Source organism: Spermophilus citellus, assembly GCF_964194105.1.
Source record: "Spermophilus citellus genome assembly, chromosome: 2".
NCBI lineage: Eukaryota > Metazoa > Chordata > Mammalia > Rodentia > Sciuridae > Spermophilus > Spermophilus citellus.
The window spans coordinates 63,962,594-63,976,999 of record NC_138183.1 but is presented as its reverse complement, the minus strand read 5'-3'; the positions used below and the strand labels follow the sequence as shown (position 1 = coordinate 63,976,999).

Sequence of the window (14,406 nt, the reverse complement as noted above, 5' to 3'; positions counted from 1 at the left end):
CCTGGTAATAAGAGATTACTGTGCCTAACACTTATCAATGTTCTTTTATTATTTAATGTTAAAATAATCAATGGTTATTATGAATTATGAATAATTACACCTGTGGCAATATGTTCTGAGTCTTAGTATCTTAACAAAAGAAAGTTTTTAGAAAACTAGGAAATAGAAAATATCTCCTTTCTATTTGTTCTTTTTAAAATTTTTTGTAATTGTAGACAAACAATGTCTTTATTTTATTTGCTTGTTTTATGTGGTACTAAGGCTCGAACCCAGTGCCTCACATGTGCTAGGCAAGCGCTTGGCCACTGAGCTACAATCCTAGTCCTTCTATTTGTTCTTAATATGAGAAATATGAAATACTCTTCAGAGGACAACTTAAATAAACTGTGTGGTTCCCAAAGCCAATGAAGGCAATTTTATTGAATATGTTGTATTTTACAATTTTTTTTTTTACATAGTACCCTATTTTCATAGCTTATTTATTGGGTGCTGTTAGGCAGTCTTGCTGTGTTGGTTAGACAAGAGAACAGATTTTTTTTCCTACTACAGTATGTATCTAATGTAGCAATTGCATTTTGCTGTGAATATAATTAGTAGATGGCCTTCAAGAACAATAATTTTAGGGGTTCGGAGGCAAGAATTTGATTTTAAAATATAGGATATTTTTAACCAACCTTTTCTTTTTGAATTATTGATTTGAGTTTCATATGAAAACAGAGTAAATATTTTGCTTGATTTTCTTTCTTTCTTTGTTTCAAAAGTATGAGTCCTTTTGGTTAACTAATTACAACTGGTTTATTATAAAGGTTAGTGTCCTAGGTTTAAAAGGATAGGATAGGAAAGGGTAGGCGTGGACATAGAAACTATTCATCTATCAGCAGAAGACAATAATATGTTCTTTATTTTGACATTTAAAAATCTTTAAAGAAGAGTTAGCCATCAATATCTAACCAGGACCCTTCTCTACAGTTGTTGTTTTCAATAAATCTAATCTATCCTATAGATTGGGCACTTTTCATAACTGATGGGAAGTTAATAACCTGACTTTTCAGAATTTTAAATTTTAGGCATAATGTTTTCTTTATTTTGATATATTCATTGTTGAAATTCATTGAAATTTTGTTTTTAAAGAAGAAAAGAAACACTTCCCACTCTTATGTACTGCAAATTATTCTTCAGTTTTGAAATTCAAGTGGATATTTTCTCGTGTCTTCTAAATCTATATACAAATAGCCAGGTAACACTAATTTCTTCTATTATGAGTTTTTTTTTTTTAATAATGGTTAAAGAAGTAGCATGAGTTAAGCCTTTCCTCCTTTCTTTACTATACATTACAGGGTCTTACCTTTGATGCCTGGATAACACATATTTAGTTATGCTCCTTTTCCCCCCATTAATACCTCCCTTGTCCTGCCTTTCAGTTGTTCATTTGAAATGGGAAGCCAAGGAGTCTAGTGTACTTGCAGCACTTGATCCACCAGAAGTTGAAGAGCATCAGAATTATCTCACCTTAAGACAATGAATCTTTCTCTTGTTTTATGTCATTCCCACACAAGTTCAGAATATGTGTTTGATTTTTTTTATATGCCTTGCCTCTCAAGAACAATTGTTTATATATGGCAGCCAGATTCTAATCTCCATCAACTTTCTCAATAAGGCAAAACATAACTCTAGGCACCTGTGATTTTGTGCTCATAGCAGTATAAATCAACTTGTATAAGGCATATTCTATTTTCTAGGAATAGTCACTTAAATAGAATTTGTAGTCATGTTTTTAAACTGCAAAAAAAAAATTAGTCTTTATGTTAACTCTATAAGAGTGGATTCTAATTTTTTTTTCTGATGGGGGTACTTACAAGGGGTTAAAAGTTCTTAAATTCATTGTTTAGTGTTAAAGCTGGGGGTTGAGTTCCATCTTTTAAGAACCATACTGTGTTATATCATGAGTCTTATGTTCCTCAGCAAAATGAAGACTTATTTTTCTTATCTTTCAATGCACAATAATCTCAAACATAATTTTTTTTTTGGTTTTCAAAGTAAAAATTTTTTTTTATTCATTGTTCACAACAATACAAAGCTCTTGACATATCATATTTCATACATTAGATTGAAGTGGGTTATGAACCCCCAATTTTACCCCAAATGCAGATTGCAGAATCACGTCGGTTACACATCCACAATTTTACATAATGCCCTATTAGTAATTGTTCTATTCTGCTACCTTTCCTATCCCCTACTATCCCCCCTCCCCTCCCCTCCCCTCCCATCTTCTCTCTCTACCCCATCTACTGTAATTCATTTCTCTCCTTGTGTATTTTCCCATTCCCCTAACAACCTCTTATATGTAATTTTATATAGCAATGAGGGTCTCCCTTCATTTCCATTCAATTTCCCTTTTCTCTCTCTTTCCCTCCCATCTCATGTCTCTGTTTAAAGTTAATCTTTTCTTCCTGCTCTACCTCCCTACTCTGTTCATAGTTGCTCTCATTATATCAAAGAAGACATTTGGTATTTGTTTTTTAGGGATTGGCTAGATTCACTAAGCATAATCTGCTCTAGTGCCATCCATTTCCCTGCAAATTCTATGATTTTGTCATTTTTTATTGCTGCATAGTACTCCATTGTGTATAGATGCCACATTTTTTTTATCCATTCATCTATTGAAGGGCATCTGGGTTGGTTCCACAGTCTAGCTATTGTGAATTGTGCTGCTATGAACATCGATGTGGCAGTATCCCTGTAGCATGCTCTCTTAAGGTCTTCAGGGAATAGTCCGAGAAGGGCAATAGCAGGGTCAAATGGTGGTTCCATTCCCAGCTTTCCCAGGAATCTCCAAACTGCTTTCCAAATTGGCCGCACCAATTTGCAGTCCCACCGACAATGTACAAGTGTACCCTTTTCTCCACATCCTCGCCAGCACTTGTTGTTGTTTGACTTCATAGTGGCTGCCAATCTTACTGGAGTGAGATGGTATCTTAGGGTGGTTTTGATTTGCATTTCTCTGACTGCTAGAGATGGAGAGCATTTTTTCATGTACTTGTTGATTGATTGTATATCCTCCTCTGAGAAGTGTCTGTTCAGGTCCTTGGTCCATTTGTTGATTGGGTTATTTGTTATCTTATTGTCTAATTTTTTGAGTTCTTTGTATACTCTGGATATTAGGGCTCTATCTGAAGTGTGAGGAGTAAAAATTTGTTCCCAGGATGTAGGCTCCCTATTTACCTCTCTTATTGTTTCTCTTGCTGAGAAAAAACTTTTTAGTTTAAGTAAGTCCCATTTGTTGATTCTTGTTATTAACTCTTGTGCTATGGGTGTCCTATTAAGGAATTTGGAGCCCGACCCCACAATATGTAGATCGGAGCCAACTTTTTCTTCTATCAGACGCAGAGTCTCTGATTTGATATCAAGCTCCTTGATCCATTTTGAGTTAACTTTTGTGCATGGCGAGAGAAAGGGATTCAGTTTCATTTTGTTGCATATGGATTTCCAGTTTTCCCAACACCATTTGTTGAAGATGCTATCCTTCCTCCATTGCATGCTTTTAGCCCCTTTATCAAACATAAGATAGTTGTAACTTTGTGGATTAGTCTCTGTGTCCTCTATTCTATACCATTGGTCCACCCGCCTGTTTTGGTACCAGTACCATGCTGTTTTTGTCACTATTGCTCTGTAATATAGTTTGAAATCTGGTATCGCTATACCTCCTGATTCACACTTCCTGCTTAGAATTGCTTTTGCTATTCTGGGTCTTTTATTTTTCCATATGAATTTCATGATTGCTTTCTCTATTTCTACAAGAAATGCCGTTGGGATTTTGATTGGTATCGCATTAAACCTATAGAGAACTTTTGGTAATATCGCCATTTTGATGATGTTAGTTCTGCCTATCCATGAACAGGGTATATTTTTCCATCTTCTAAGATCTTCTTCTACTTCTCTCTTTAGGGTTCTGTAGTTTTCAGTGTATAAATCTTTCACCTCTTTTGATAGGTTGATTCCCAAGTATTTTATTTTTTTTGAGGATATTGTGAATGGAGTGTTTTTCCTCATTTCCGTTTCAGAAGTTTTGTCGCTGATATACAGGAATGCCTTTGATTTATGCGTGTTGATTTTATATCTTGCCACTTTGCTGAATTCATTTGTTAGTTCTAGTAGTTTCTTTGTAGATCCTTTTGGGTCTTCTAGGTATGGGATCATGTCGTCCGCAAATAGTGATAATTTAAGTTCTTCTTTTCCTATTTTTATGCCTTTAATTTATTTTGTCTGTCTAATTGCTCTGGCTAGTATTTCAAGGACTAAATTGAATAGAAGTGGTGAGAGAGGGCATCCCTGTCTTGTTCCAGATTTTAGAGGGAATGCCTTCAACTTTTGTCCATTCAGAATGATGCTAGCCTGAGGCTTAGCATAGATAGCTTTTACAATGTCAAGGTAAGTTCCTATTATCCCTAGTTTTTCTAATGTTTTGAACATAAAGGGATGCTGTACTTTGTCGAATGCTTTCTCTGCGTCTATGGAGATAATCATATGGTTCTTATTTTTAAATTTATTAGATGCTTGGGAGGAAAGGTATTAGAAGGGAAGGGAAGAAGTCACTAAAGAGAATGAGAGTAAGCAGGTAGAATTCAAGGAAGGGGGGATAAGATAATTGAAAAGAAATTGAAAGACAAAAGAAGAAAAAAAATAGGAAATAAAAAAAGAAAAAAATTAAAAAAATATTAAAAAAATTAAAATTAAAATTAGAAGAAAAAAATTAAAAAAAATTGTGAAAAAAATTAAAAAAAAAAAACAACAAGAAAGAAAAATGAAAATGAAAGAAAAACCCAAATCAAAAAAGAGAGAAAAGGAAAAAAGAAAAAAAAAAACAAAACTAATAAATGCAGTCTTAGAGTTTGATTAACTTCTCTTCCAGTAGGTGGCGCTGTGCCCACCAGGCCAAGTTTCTCCTGTTAATACGTGGGAACCAATCACTGTGCAGCAGCTCCTCCCCGACTGGGCGAGTCTCCAATCCTGAGTGCCTAGGGCCTCCTCTTGTGTCTAGTCACTTCCCACTTTTCCTCTAGCCAGGCCCCTCTCACGGGTGCCGCTCACCACAATACTGGCTACACGCCAGGTCTGATGCTCCCGGGAGCCCTGTTTTCATGAACGACTGGGCACACTCTCCCAGTTTGCCATTCCCTTAGACCCTAAGTTTGTAGAGCTTGGGGCTGAGAATCCTCAGCGAATTTTACTTGCCCTCCGATAGCCACGTCCCTGGTAGCTGGTGCAAGAGACCTCAGCTGTCAGCACTGGTGGGAGCGGTAGTTCCCCGCTGCGGGTCCCACGCCACCTCTGATTCCCTGGGTCTGGCTATCGTGCTCTCGGGAGAGCTGGGAGGGGCCCTTACGGGAGAGCTGGGAGGGGCCCTTAAGGTTTCCCCGATGTGTGGAGAGGGAAGGCTAGGGAATTACACACCTGTAGCCGCAGGTTTCAATGAAGTTATCTCCTCCGACGCAGTCTGATGACATCAGTTCTCTGCCATGGTGGTATCTCTTGTAAATTGCGACAGTTCGTTTCCCTTTGCCGGATGACCAATCCAACGGTTGGGTCCTTACTGTCTCTCCCAAGCCCCATTTCAAACCTGTGGCCACTACCTATGAAGGCTCGGTAGGCATTTACCTCCATAGGATGAGAAGGGCTGACCAGTTGTTTCAGCGGGATGGATTAGTGCTGAGTCACAGCTGTTTGTCTGCGGGACGCAGGCGAATGGGAGCTTGAATTCAGCCGATCCGGGCTCAGAGTGTGTTCTGAGAGGCCCAGACTGTTCGCCCCAGATCCACGTCAGCTCAGCATTGCCTCGTGATCCTGAGAAAACAGATTTAGGTTGTTTACGACTCCCTATGCCTGCACAGCTGAAGAGGTCAGAGACTTGATCTCTTTGCGCCCGCCGCCATTTTCTCAAACATAATTTTGAAGGAATGATCTTATGCCATCGCAGCCCGATGGTGTCATATGGCTCAGTCTTCTGCACTTGCTATTCTACCATTGGATTCCTTTTTTATTGTGCTGACTTAGTGCCTTTGATTCCAGAATGGCAGCATTTCTGTTGGTATAAAGTTCTCTAAATCCTTGTTAGTAGTAGGCAATCCATGAATGTGAAATCCATTGGTTTCTAAAGAGTTCTGAAGTGTATTCAAAGTCTGGGAGCCAGATGTACACAAATTAGGTTTCATAGTACTATTCGATCAAATGAGATGACCATCAAGCTATAGGTTTTGCTTTGTTTGGTTTTTCTTAAGCCCTTTTCCTCAGAAATATTGTTCTGCACTTTTCTGGCCCACTTCTCCTCGGGATGTTACCACCATAGTCATTCTCAGGCCTAAATTAGCTTATTAAAAGAGGGAGCATCACTGTTTTCCAGTATTTTATGTTTCCTCCTGAAGCAAAATTTGTAACATTGTCAGGAAATAAAGATTCTGATTATGAGACATGCTTTCATTTTTCCCCCCTTTAGTTGAAAGATTGCATCTTTAACCAAAATACCTTTAAAATTTTCAGGATCCTCATTTTCCACATTCCAAAGGGATGATACCCTAGAACTCTCACTATATACAGTTATAATAATATAAATTATTGTTATAGGTGAATAGTATTAGATTCTGAACAATTGGTACAATTTGCATTCAGTGTTAAGGTAAATTTTTCTTTGCTGATGGTGAGCAGGAAATTATTGTGGTAGAGGAAGAGCTGAGGAAAGGAAGCATTGGGTACCTTTGGGCTCCAGTGACCTTAGTTGGAGAGGAGTATTCATGTTGCCTGGGACTGGGAGAGAAACCTGAAGATCTCACTGATAAAAGTCATATCTTGGAGGCATTGAATCCAACACTCAAAAGTTTATACTTTATTCTAAAGGCAGAGAAGGGTGAATGTATTGTATTAAACTGAATAATGAAAGATCACAGTCTGTTTGAGGGATCTTAAAGAAATTATTATAAAGATGGATTAATGCTAGAAGAATCTACAGGCAGGGAAATAAGTTAACTTTGTTTTGCTTACTCTAAGATTAAAGGTCTGACAGCAAAGTTGGAAGTATGCTGGAAGTAGGAATTGATGCAGTAGGCATTTCAGAGGAAGTGACGTGAATTTCTGTGGGTGATGGAGCAAGGAGGAATGAGCAAATGTTTACTAGGTATATAGGAGAGTGGAAGTGTCATGGTATCATAGATGTTTACTATGAATGTAGGATAGGGGAGAATCATGGTACCAACAAGTCGATAGTGATAGAATGAACGTGTGTTTGCACTTGACAAAGTTAATTTTAGATATGTTGCCAGTATGCAGTTATCTAGACCCTTATCAATCTTCTTGGAAATTCATGTACAAACAGAACGGTCCTGCACAGATGTTTCCTGGCTGGCCACATCGCTGTTTCTGGATTGTGCTGAGGTGCTTGGATGGATCTATGTTTCCTATGTTTTATATATTTAGAAAAAGTTTGTCCATTAATATTATACTCCATTAAGGAAAATTTGAGGGTTGAAATTAATTAGGTTTTAAAATTAGTTTGCATAGAAGTGATAATTTTATCACTAGTATATGGAGAATCTTGTCAAGGCTACCAATTAGTCACCAGATGTGTTTAGATTTGTCAAGGTATAGCAGTTAAATCTTGGAAACTATTTACTACTGTTTCAGTGATAAGGCAAAACATAACTCTAAGCCCTAATGCTTAGAGTGCTGGCCTCAGTATAATTAAACTTGTGTGAAGTCTTTATAGGAAACTTGTTTATATGGTGTGATTATGTACTCATGAATATCAAGGCTGTAATGAATTCAAAATTTTCTTTTCTTTGAACTTCCATCTAACTCTCTGCTTTTCATTGGTTGATATTATATTTGATGTGATATCAAGAGACTTTATTTGTTCCTAAGTTTGTTTACAGCATGAGAGTTTATTTGTTTAAATTGGAATATAATTAAAGTCCATCTTAGAAAATTTATCTCATCTTAATTGTTTAAATTATTCTAATCAAACTTTATATGTTTGCTGACAGCTCTGGTTTGTTCGTCACTTTTATTGTACTAAGTGAAATATCAGAGAGAACTAACTTACAAAAAGTTGTAGCATTTCAAAATTCAAGATAATCAGACCCCATTTGTTTGGCCTTTGGTGGCATATTATGGCAGGAGCACAAGTAGGAGCAAACAGTCACACCTCCAACAAGAGGAGAAAGAAAGATGGTAGATAGGACTGGGCCTGCTTTTTTTTTCTAACAAGACTTTCAAAAGAACTAACAAGGGAACTTGTTTTATATGGTGTGATTATGTACTCATGAATATCAACTGAACACAGGAAATACCTTATTCTCTCAGTGAACTGAGGAACTCCCTTTCAACTCCATCTCCTGAACATTTTGTCACCTGCCACAGTACTACCTTGGAGACCAGCACTTAAACTTATGGGCCCTTGGGGGACTCTGAGAACACTGCCTAACCACAACATCATGTTTTCAGACTTACAGAACTCCCAGCATTCAGTTCATTGATGCATCCTTTTCATGGGAGGCTAATCCTTCTGTTGTAGGCAAGCTTTCAAGTGTGTGCACTTTGAGTTTTACCTGGTATAAAGTTCCCTATGAATTGTACAAAGTATTTTCACATCTTATTTTCCTTTTCATAAATGTCAATATATAGGTCCTCACCTCTGTTCTGAAGAAATTGGGTGTATCACTCACTGAATGTTTGAAAATGTAAAACATTCTACCCATGTAGTGACTAAATATTCACATATTCATATATGGTACATTAAAGGCTGGCTGCATGTGATTTTATGTTTATTGCAAATATAAATATAAATATGATTTTATTTCATTGCAAATTTTTTGAAATTATTTGCTTGTATTTTAGTGCACTTGCAGGAAAGACATGGTGAAAATTTCTATGGATATCTTTGTGAGGAAATTTCAGCCAGACAGATATCAGCTTTGGAAACAAGGAAAGGATATATACACCATTGATCATACAAAGCCCACTCCAGAATCCACCCCTGAGGTGAAAGCATGGCTGCAGAGGAGGAGGAAAGTAAGAAAAGCATCCCGGAGGTAATGACCACCCACTGCTACTTCATCTTGCTTGTCGTATTTACTCAATTAAAATGGATCAATTACCATGATATCTTCAAGGGAATTTTTAAAACTTATTTATTTATTATAAGTTTGCTTAATATCTTACTGAAAATTTGAGGCAAAGTGATTTTAAATTTTTGGTATGTATTACAAATATAGGAAGATGTATATATTGTATTTGAGAATATTTCTTAAGTCAGTGTAGAGCTTCTTAGACTCTGTACACTAATCTATTTCAGTGTTGGTCAAGTCCTCTGCATTTATTTCCATATTTTAATCATTTCAATAACTTGATTTCTAACACTTTCATTTATTACCAGTTTCATTTCAGTATTTGTCAAATATCTGATATACATTTTTTATTTAGATGCTTATATTGTACTTCATTTTATATATGTAGTTTTATTCTTTATAGTACATAAAGCAGAACATGTCCTGTTTGTGCAACTTGATTGTCCTTGTGAGCTGTATTTTCCATTCCCTTTTTGTGCCTAGGTCATTTCAAAAGTTTAGGTCTTCTATGGGCATCTAGCCATTTAAAAACCCATTGAACAGGGTGTGTGCTATGTTGCTCAGGTCCTTAGGCTACCTTTTAACTCTTATATTTTTCAGATTTATTTTAAATTTTTCTCTTCAATATTGCTCATTGTTTTTCTTTCAGATTGTAAAAGTAATATTTGAGCTTTGGAGAACATTTGTAAAATAAGGAAAAGAATAATGAAGGAATCCCAAATCACCCATAACCTCACTTCCCAGAGATAACCAGTCTTATCATTTTATATATATCCTTTACATATATATTCATTATATACCTTTCCAAAATTGGGGCCATCCTTTATTAACAATTCGATGACCAGTTCTGTGAGTGTATTTTTTATGTAATTAAACGGATTTTTCACAAGATATTTTTTAATGCCTGCATGTATCTAACTAATCTCCCTGCATTTGGACCTGTAGCTTGTTTCTACATTCTTGCTATTAACAAAATAACACTGTAATTTATAATCTTTGCCCACACTTCTAATGCTTATTTTCTGAGTCTTTCTTTTCTTCCCCCTAACATTTATTTTCTGTTATTTTAGAGTGGTAGTGAGTGGAGAACCTTAACAACATGGAGTCAAACTTTCACAATTTATAAGAGATAAACCTGAGGCAGAGAACTAGCCAATAGCTGATTTAAAACGCAGGTGTTGCTCTTTTATCCTTTAGTGTAGAGCAGTGGTTTTCACAGTATCATTTTTCAATTTAGTTTAGTGGTCAGGATTCATATTTTATAAATAGGAAGTAAATTAGAATAAAGAGTACAATAGTGCCTCTCATGTGGTAATGGTAAGTATTAACACGTGTGAGCATGTGTTTATGTGTGTTATGTTGCTATTTAAAATGTGTGTAACTTACTATGTTTAACTTATTATGGGTGCCTTCACACAATGTTTAAGCAACACTAGAGATTCAGTGCTTTGAAAAATGTGTTAATCCACATTATCAAAAAAGTAGGAATAGTCAGTCTTGGCAGTAGACACACCCGTGGAACATAGTGTGAAGTGCTGTTTTACTGGACAGAAAGCAATACTTTATTTAGGTATATGACCCAGTTTCCTAGTTGTTAACCACAGTGGGATTTTTGAGTTGATATGGAACATCGATTTTGTGATATTGAAAACATCTGTCAGTAGTTTCAAATAATTAATGGAGCTAGGTAGAAAACCTAATGTTTAGTAGCTTATTGGATATGCTCAGCCTATGATGCAAAGTGATTGCTGATCTCTCTTCAGTAAAACCCTATATAGGGAAGTCGAACAAATGAATTGATTTCTTGAAATATCAAAGTGATATTAGCCACCATATTTTACATGTATTACATTTATCATACTGTAGAGATTTTCCATTGCATGTATTCTTAATAAAAGTGATGATACCACTATAGTTACTGCTATCAGCAGCAACCACAGCTAATTTATATGGGGTTTCCCTAGATATTCCCTTTAACTCACATCTCTGCCCTCCTTGGCTTCCTACATTTCTTTGTTTGTGGTGTTTTCTCCTGTGTGTATAATACCTGCCATCACGTGTGTGAATGTTTAGGTTTTGAGCACAGTTGCTTTGAGGTGATTTGTGATTGCTCCTAATTGTTATTATGTCATATACCAGATATATGTATGATAAAACTCTGAAGTGCCTTATAGGAGAGTACCAAATGTGGAGATAAACAAAAATAGTGTCTAATCTGAATAAGCTGATAAAAGACATTAAATATATACATTTATTTTTCCTGCCATAATACCTTTAACTATTGATCATTTGGAATTTAATCTGAACGATTTTACACTTGCCTGAGAAATATAGAAAACTTGGGAAAATGGTCACTAGTTCATCTTGAAATATGAATAATTTACACTGATTTTTTTCTCTTCCTTTTTTCACTATATAAGTAATATTTTGTGTTGATTTTCATTTCCCCCATCTTAACATTTTTTACTTTTTTATTTTCAGACTTTTATTTATTTAAAAAATTTATATTTAGTTTTTTAGACTGATACATGAAAACATAAAAGTTTTACATATTAATGGGATAGTATGTGATATATTCATACATGTGTACATTGTGTAAGGTTCAAATCAGGGAAAACATTAAACATTTTTGCATGGTGAATATGTATATATTAAGGAAACTTTCTTCTAGGTTTTTGAAATAGATGATACTTCATCACAGTCTATGTTTACTGTACAAATATTCTATAATATTTTAACGTGATTCTTTTTTACATAAATGTTTAATCAATTTTTTAAAGTTTTTAAAATTTTAATTTTGAGTTAACTAGTATTAAAACTGGTAAGATTAATATTCAGGTTTAATGTGAAGTTTGTCTTTGCATAGTGATCAGTTGTAAGCAAATGAATAGGAATGTTTGTGTCAGCATGTATTTTTTTCATATCATTTACGGTCTTTCCTCTCTAACAACCACTTCTCTTGGTTGTAGCTTCCAATGCACTAGGTCTCATTCTAAAAGGCCTAAGGCTGAGGAGGATGAGGAGGTGTCTGCAGATGTCGATGAGGCAGAGGACCCTAATCATGATGTAGGCATAGAGGACCTCAAGGTCAGAGAAAAGCCAGAAGCAGCAGCAAAGCTAGGTAACACAGAAGCGCCTTCAGAAGACAGGGTGCAAATGGATCAGCACTTCTCAGATAATATCAATGTTTCAGGTGAGAAAATATTTGATTATATTTCACCCCAAAGTAGTAGGTGTTTGATGATCTAATGCCTTAAATCTATGTTCAGTAGTATAGTTGTCTTAATTACCCACCTTGCTCATCAATAACTATCTTACATAGGGTTATTTAACCAGGAAGCCAAGAGACTGTTACAGTAAAAGAAACATGCAACACTGCTTTTTTAAATGCAATTGTGAGACAAACAGCCAGCAGTTTATTTTCATTTAATAAAAAAGATTCCAAAATGAAAAAACAAAAATTATTTTTAGTGCAACTCAATTTACAATATACAATACATTTTGGAAAGCTTCTCTTGAATTCACCCGAAGCAGAGAAAACCAATTATAGATAATTCTTTGCATATTTTCAGCTTTTGACTTAATTTAAAGAAGAAAATAAAGATTAACGTTTTAAAAAGAATAACAAAAATAAAGAGTCAGCGTGATGAAATGGTACATACAGTCCCTGGACTGTTTCTGTATACTAAAAACTCTTAGCTACTTTACTCCCCCTGCCCCCAGCATATCTCTCTGAAACTTCATTAATGCTTTGCCTTGTTAATATCGTTTGGAACTTTTGTCCTTTTAATAATCAATCTAGTTGGTAATTCCTAACTTTCTCTCAAACCCTGTATTCCATAGATACTTTAGTTGTTGGACTCTTCTGAATCTCTTTTCCTGTTTCCTCCTCATTCAAGTGGATTCATCTCTAGCTTTCTCTATTGCAGAGTGTGCTTCCTTTCTGTTTTACCAGTGTCCATTCCTGTCACTTCTTTAACAATCATTTAGCTTAGGTTTTCTCTGTCCTTATTATTATTCCACTTACTATAATAGAAAAAGTCCTTCCTGGCTGCTTCTTCAGACTCATTGCCTTTGCCCTTCAAATATTTTATAAATGAAGTTCATATAGACTTTTTTTGAATGAATTCATACATCAGGGGAACTAGACAAATATACATTTATAATCCAGTGTAGTACCTCTCTTTATAGAGATGGTGTGGGGAACTGCTTATCTACCACTTAAAGACCAAGATGGACAGGTCAGGTTTCTTGGCTTAGGTGATATCAGAATTGAATTGTGAATAAGAAGAAGATACCAAGGTCACAAAAGTAGGGAAGGAAATTGCATCAAATGCAGAGAAGACAGTTTTACAATGCATATAGATATTTCTTTATCATCCTTCAACATGCTTTCCTCTATACAGGACTTAATTAAAAACTTTGTGAGTTGCTGAAGATTTAGCTGATGGTATCCAATTTCATTAGTTCTGTCTGGTTCATTGCATTTTGCCCTCCAGGTTTTGAGACCTGGAAGAGAACTTAAGTAGAAGACTGGATGGGTTCATCATTAGAGGAAGTATGTAATAGGAGGAAATCATGCTGTTGTGTGTGTGTGTGTGTGTGTGTGTGAGATAGAGATAGAGATAGATAGAGAGAGAGAGAATATGCTGATATGTCAGAGAAGAGAAATATTTTGTAATTTTTTTCTTATATACTTTCGGTGTATGGTATAAGTGTAGTGTAGGAAATAATTTGTATTGGATTTTATAGCCTTATGCATGTCATTTATATACATTGTTTCAACTGGAACATTTCATTAATAGTGGCTCATAGCATCATGTATGTAATTTGTATTTTTAGGCAGATTTCAAATTGCTATAGCTGTTATAATTATTACAATTGCCTTGCTTTTGGTATTAGCCTTTAGTATAACCTCGTTTTAATCACTTGTTTTGTTAGTAGGTATTTTCTTAGGCTAAAATCCAAGCTCTCACCGTAACAACTGTGAAATCAGTATGATATTTTGTGACCTTTCACAATTCTATCCGTGGAAGTTGAAAGGGAAAGTTCAAAAACATAAAATCAGTTGGAAATAATTTAACACTTCTACTCACTAGTAATATGATATATAGTTTAAGCTAGGCTCAGTGGCCCATGCTTGTAATACCAGTGGCTTAGGTGGCTGAGGCAGGAGGATTGCAATTTCAAGGCCACTCTCAACCATTCAGTGAGGCCTAAGCAACTTACCAAGAACCTGTCTCAAAATTAAAAAAAAAAAGTGTTGGGGATGTGGCTGAGTGATTAAGCACCC

At 35.5% G+C, this 14,406-nt stretch overlaps 1 protein-coding gene across 12 annotated transcripts in view; it reads left to right on the top strand.

Moving 5' to 3' along the window:
- Positions 1-14,406, top strand: part of KDM4C (lysine demethylase 4C) — a 401,867-nt gene that overhangs the window by 219,150 nt on the left and 168,311 nt on the right. For 11 of the 12 annotated variants that reach the window (XR_014020688.1, XR_014020689.1, XM_081282627.1 and 8 more), the window contains 2 exons: positions 8,884-9,077; positions 12,083-12,306. Coding sequence is in view for 10 of the 12 variants with exons in the window: in XM_081282627.1 (XP_081138753.1) it covers positions 8,884-9,077; positions 12,083-12,306 (418 nt within the window). In the remaining 2 variants the exon portion in view is untranslated. Of the gene's footprint in view, positions 1-8,883; positions 9,078-9,762; positions 10,059-12,082; positions 12,307-14,406 lie in introns of those variants that run through there. The other variant, XM_081282626.1, reaches the window with a different exon arrangement.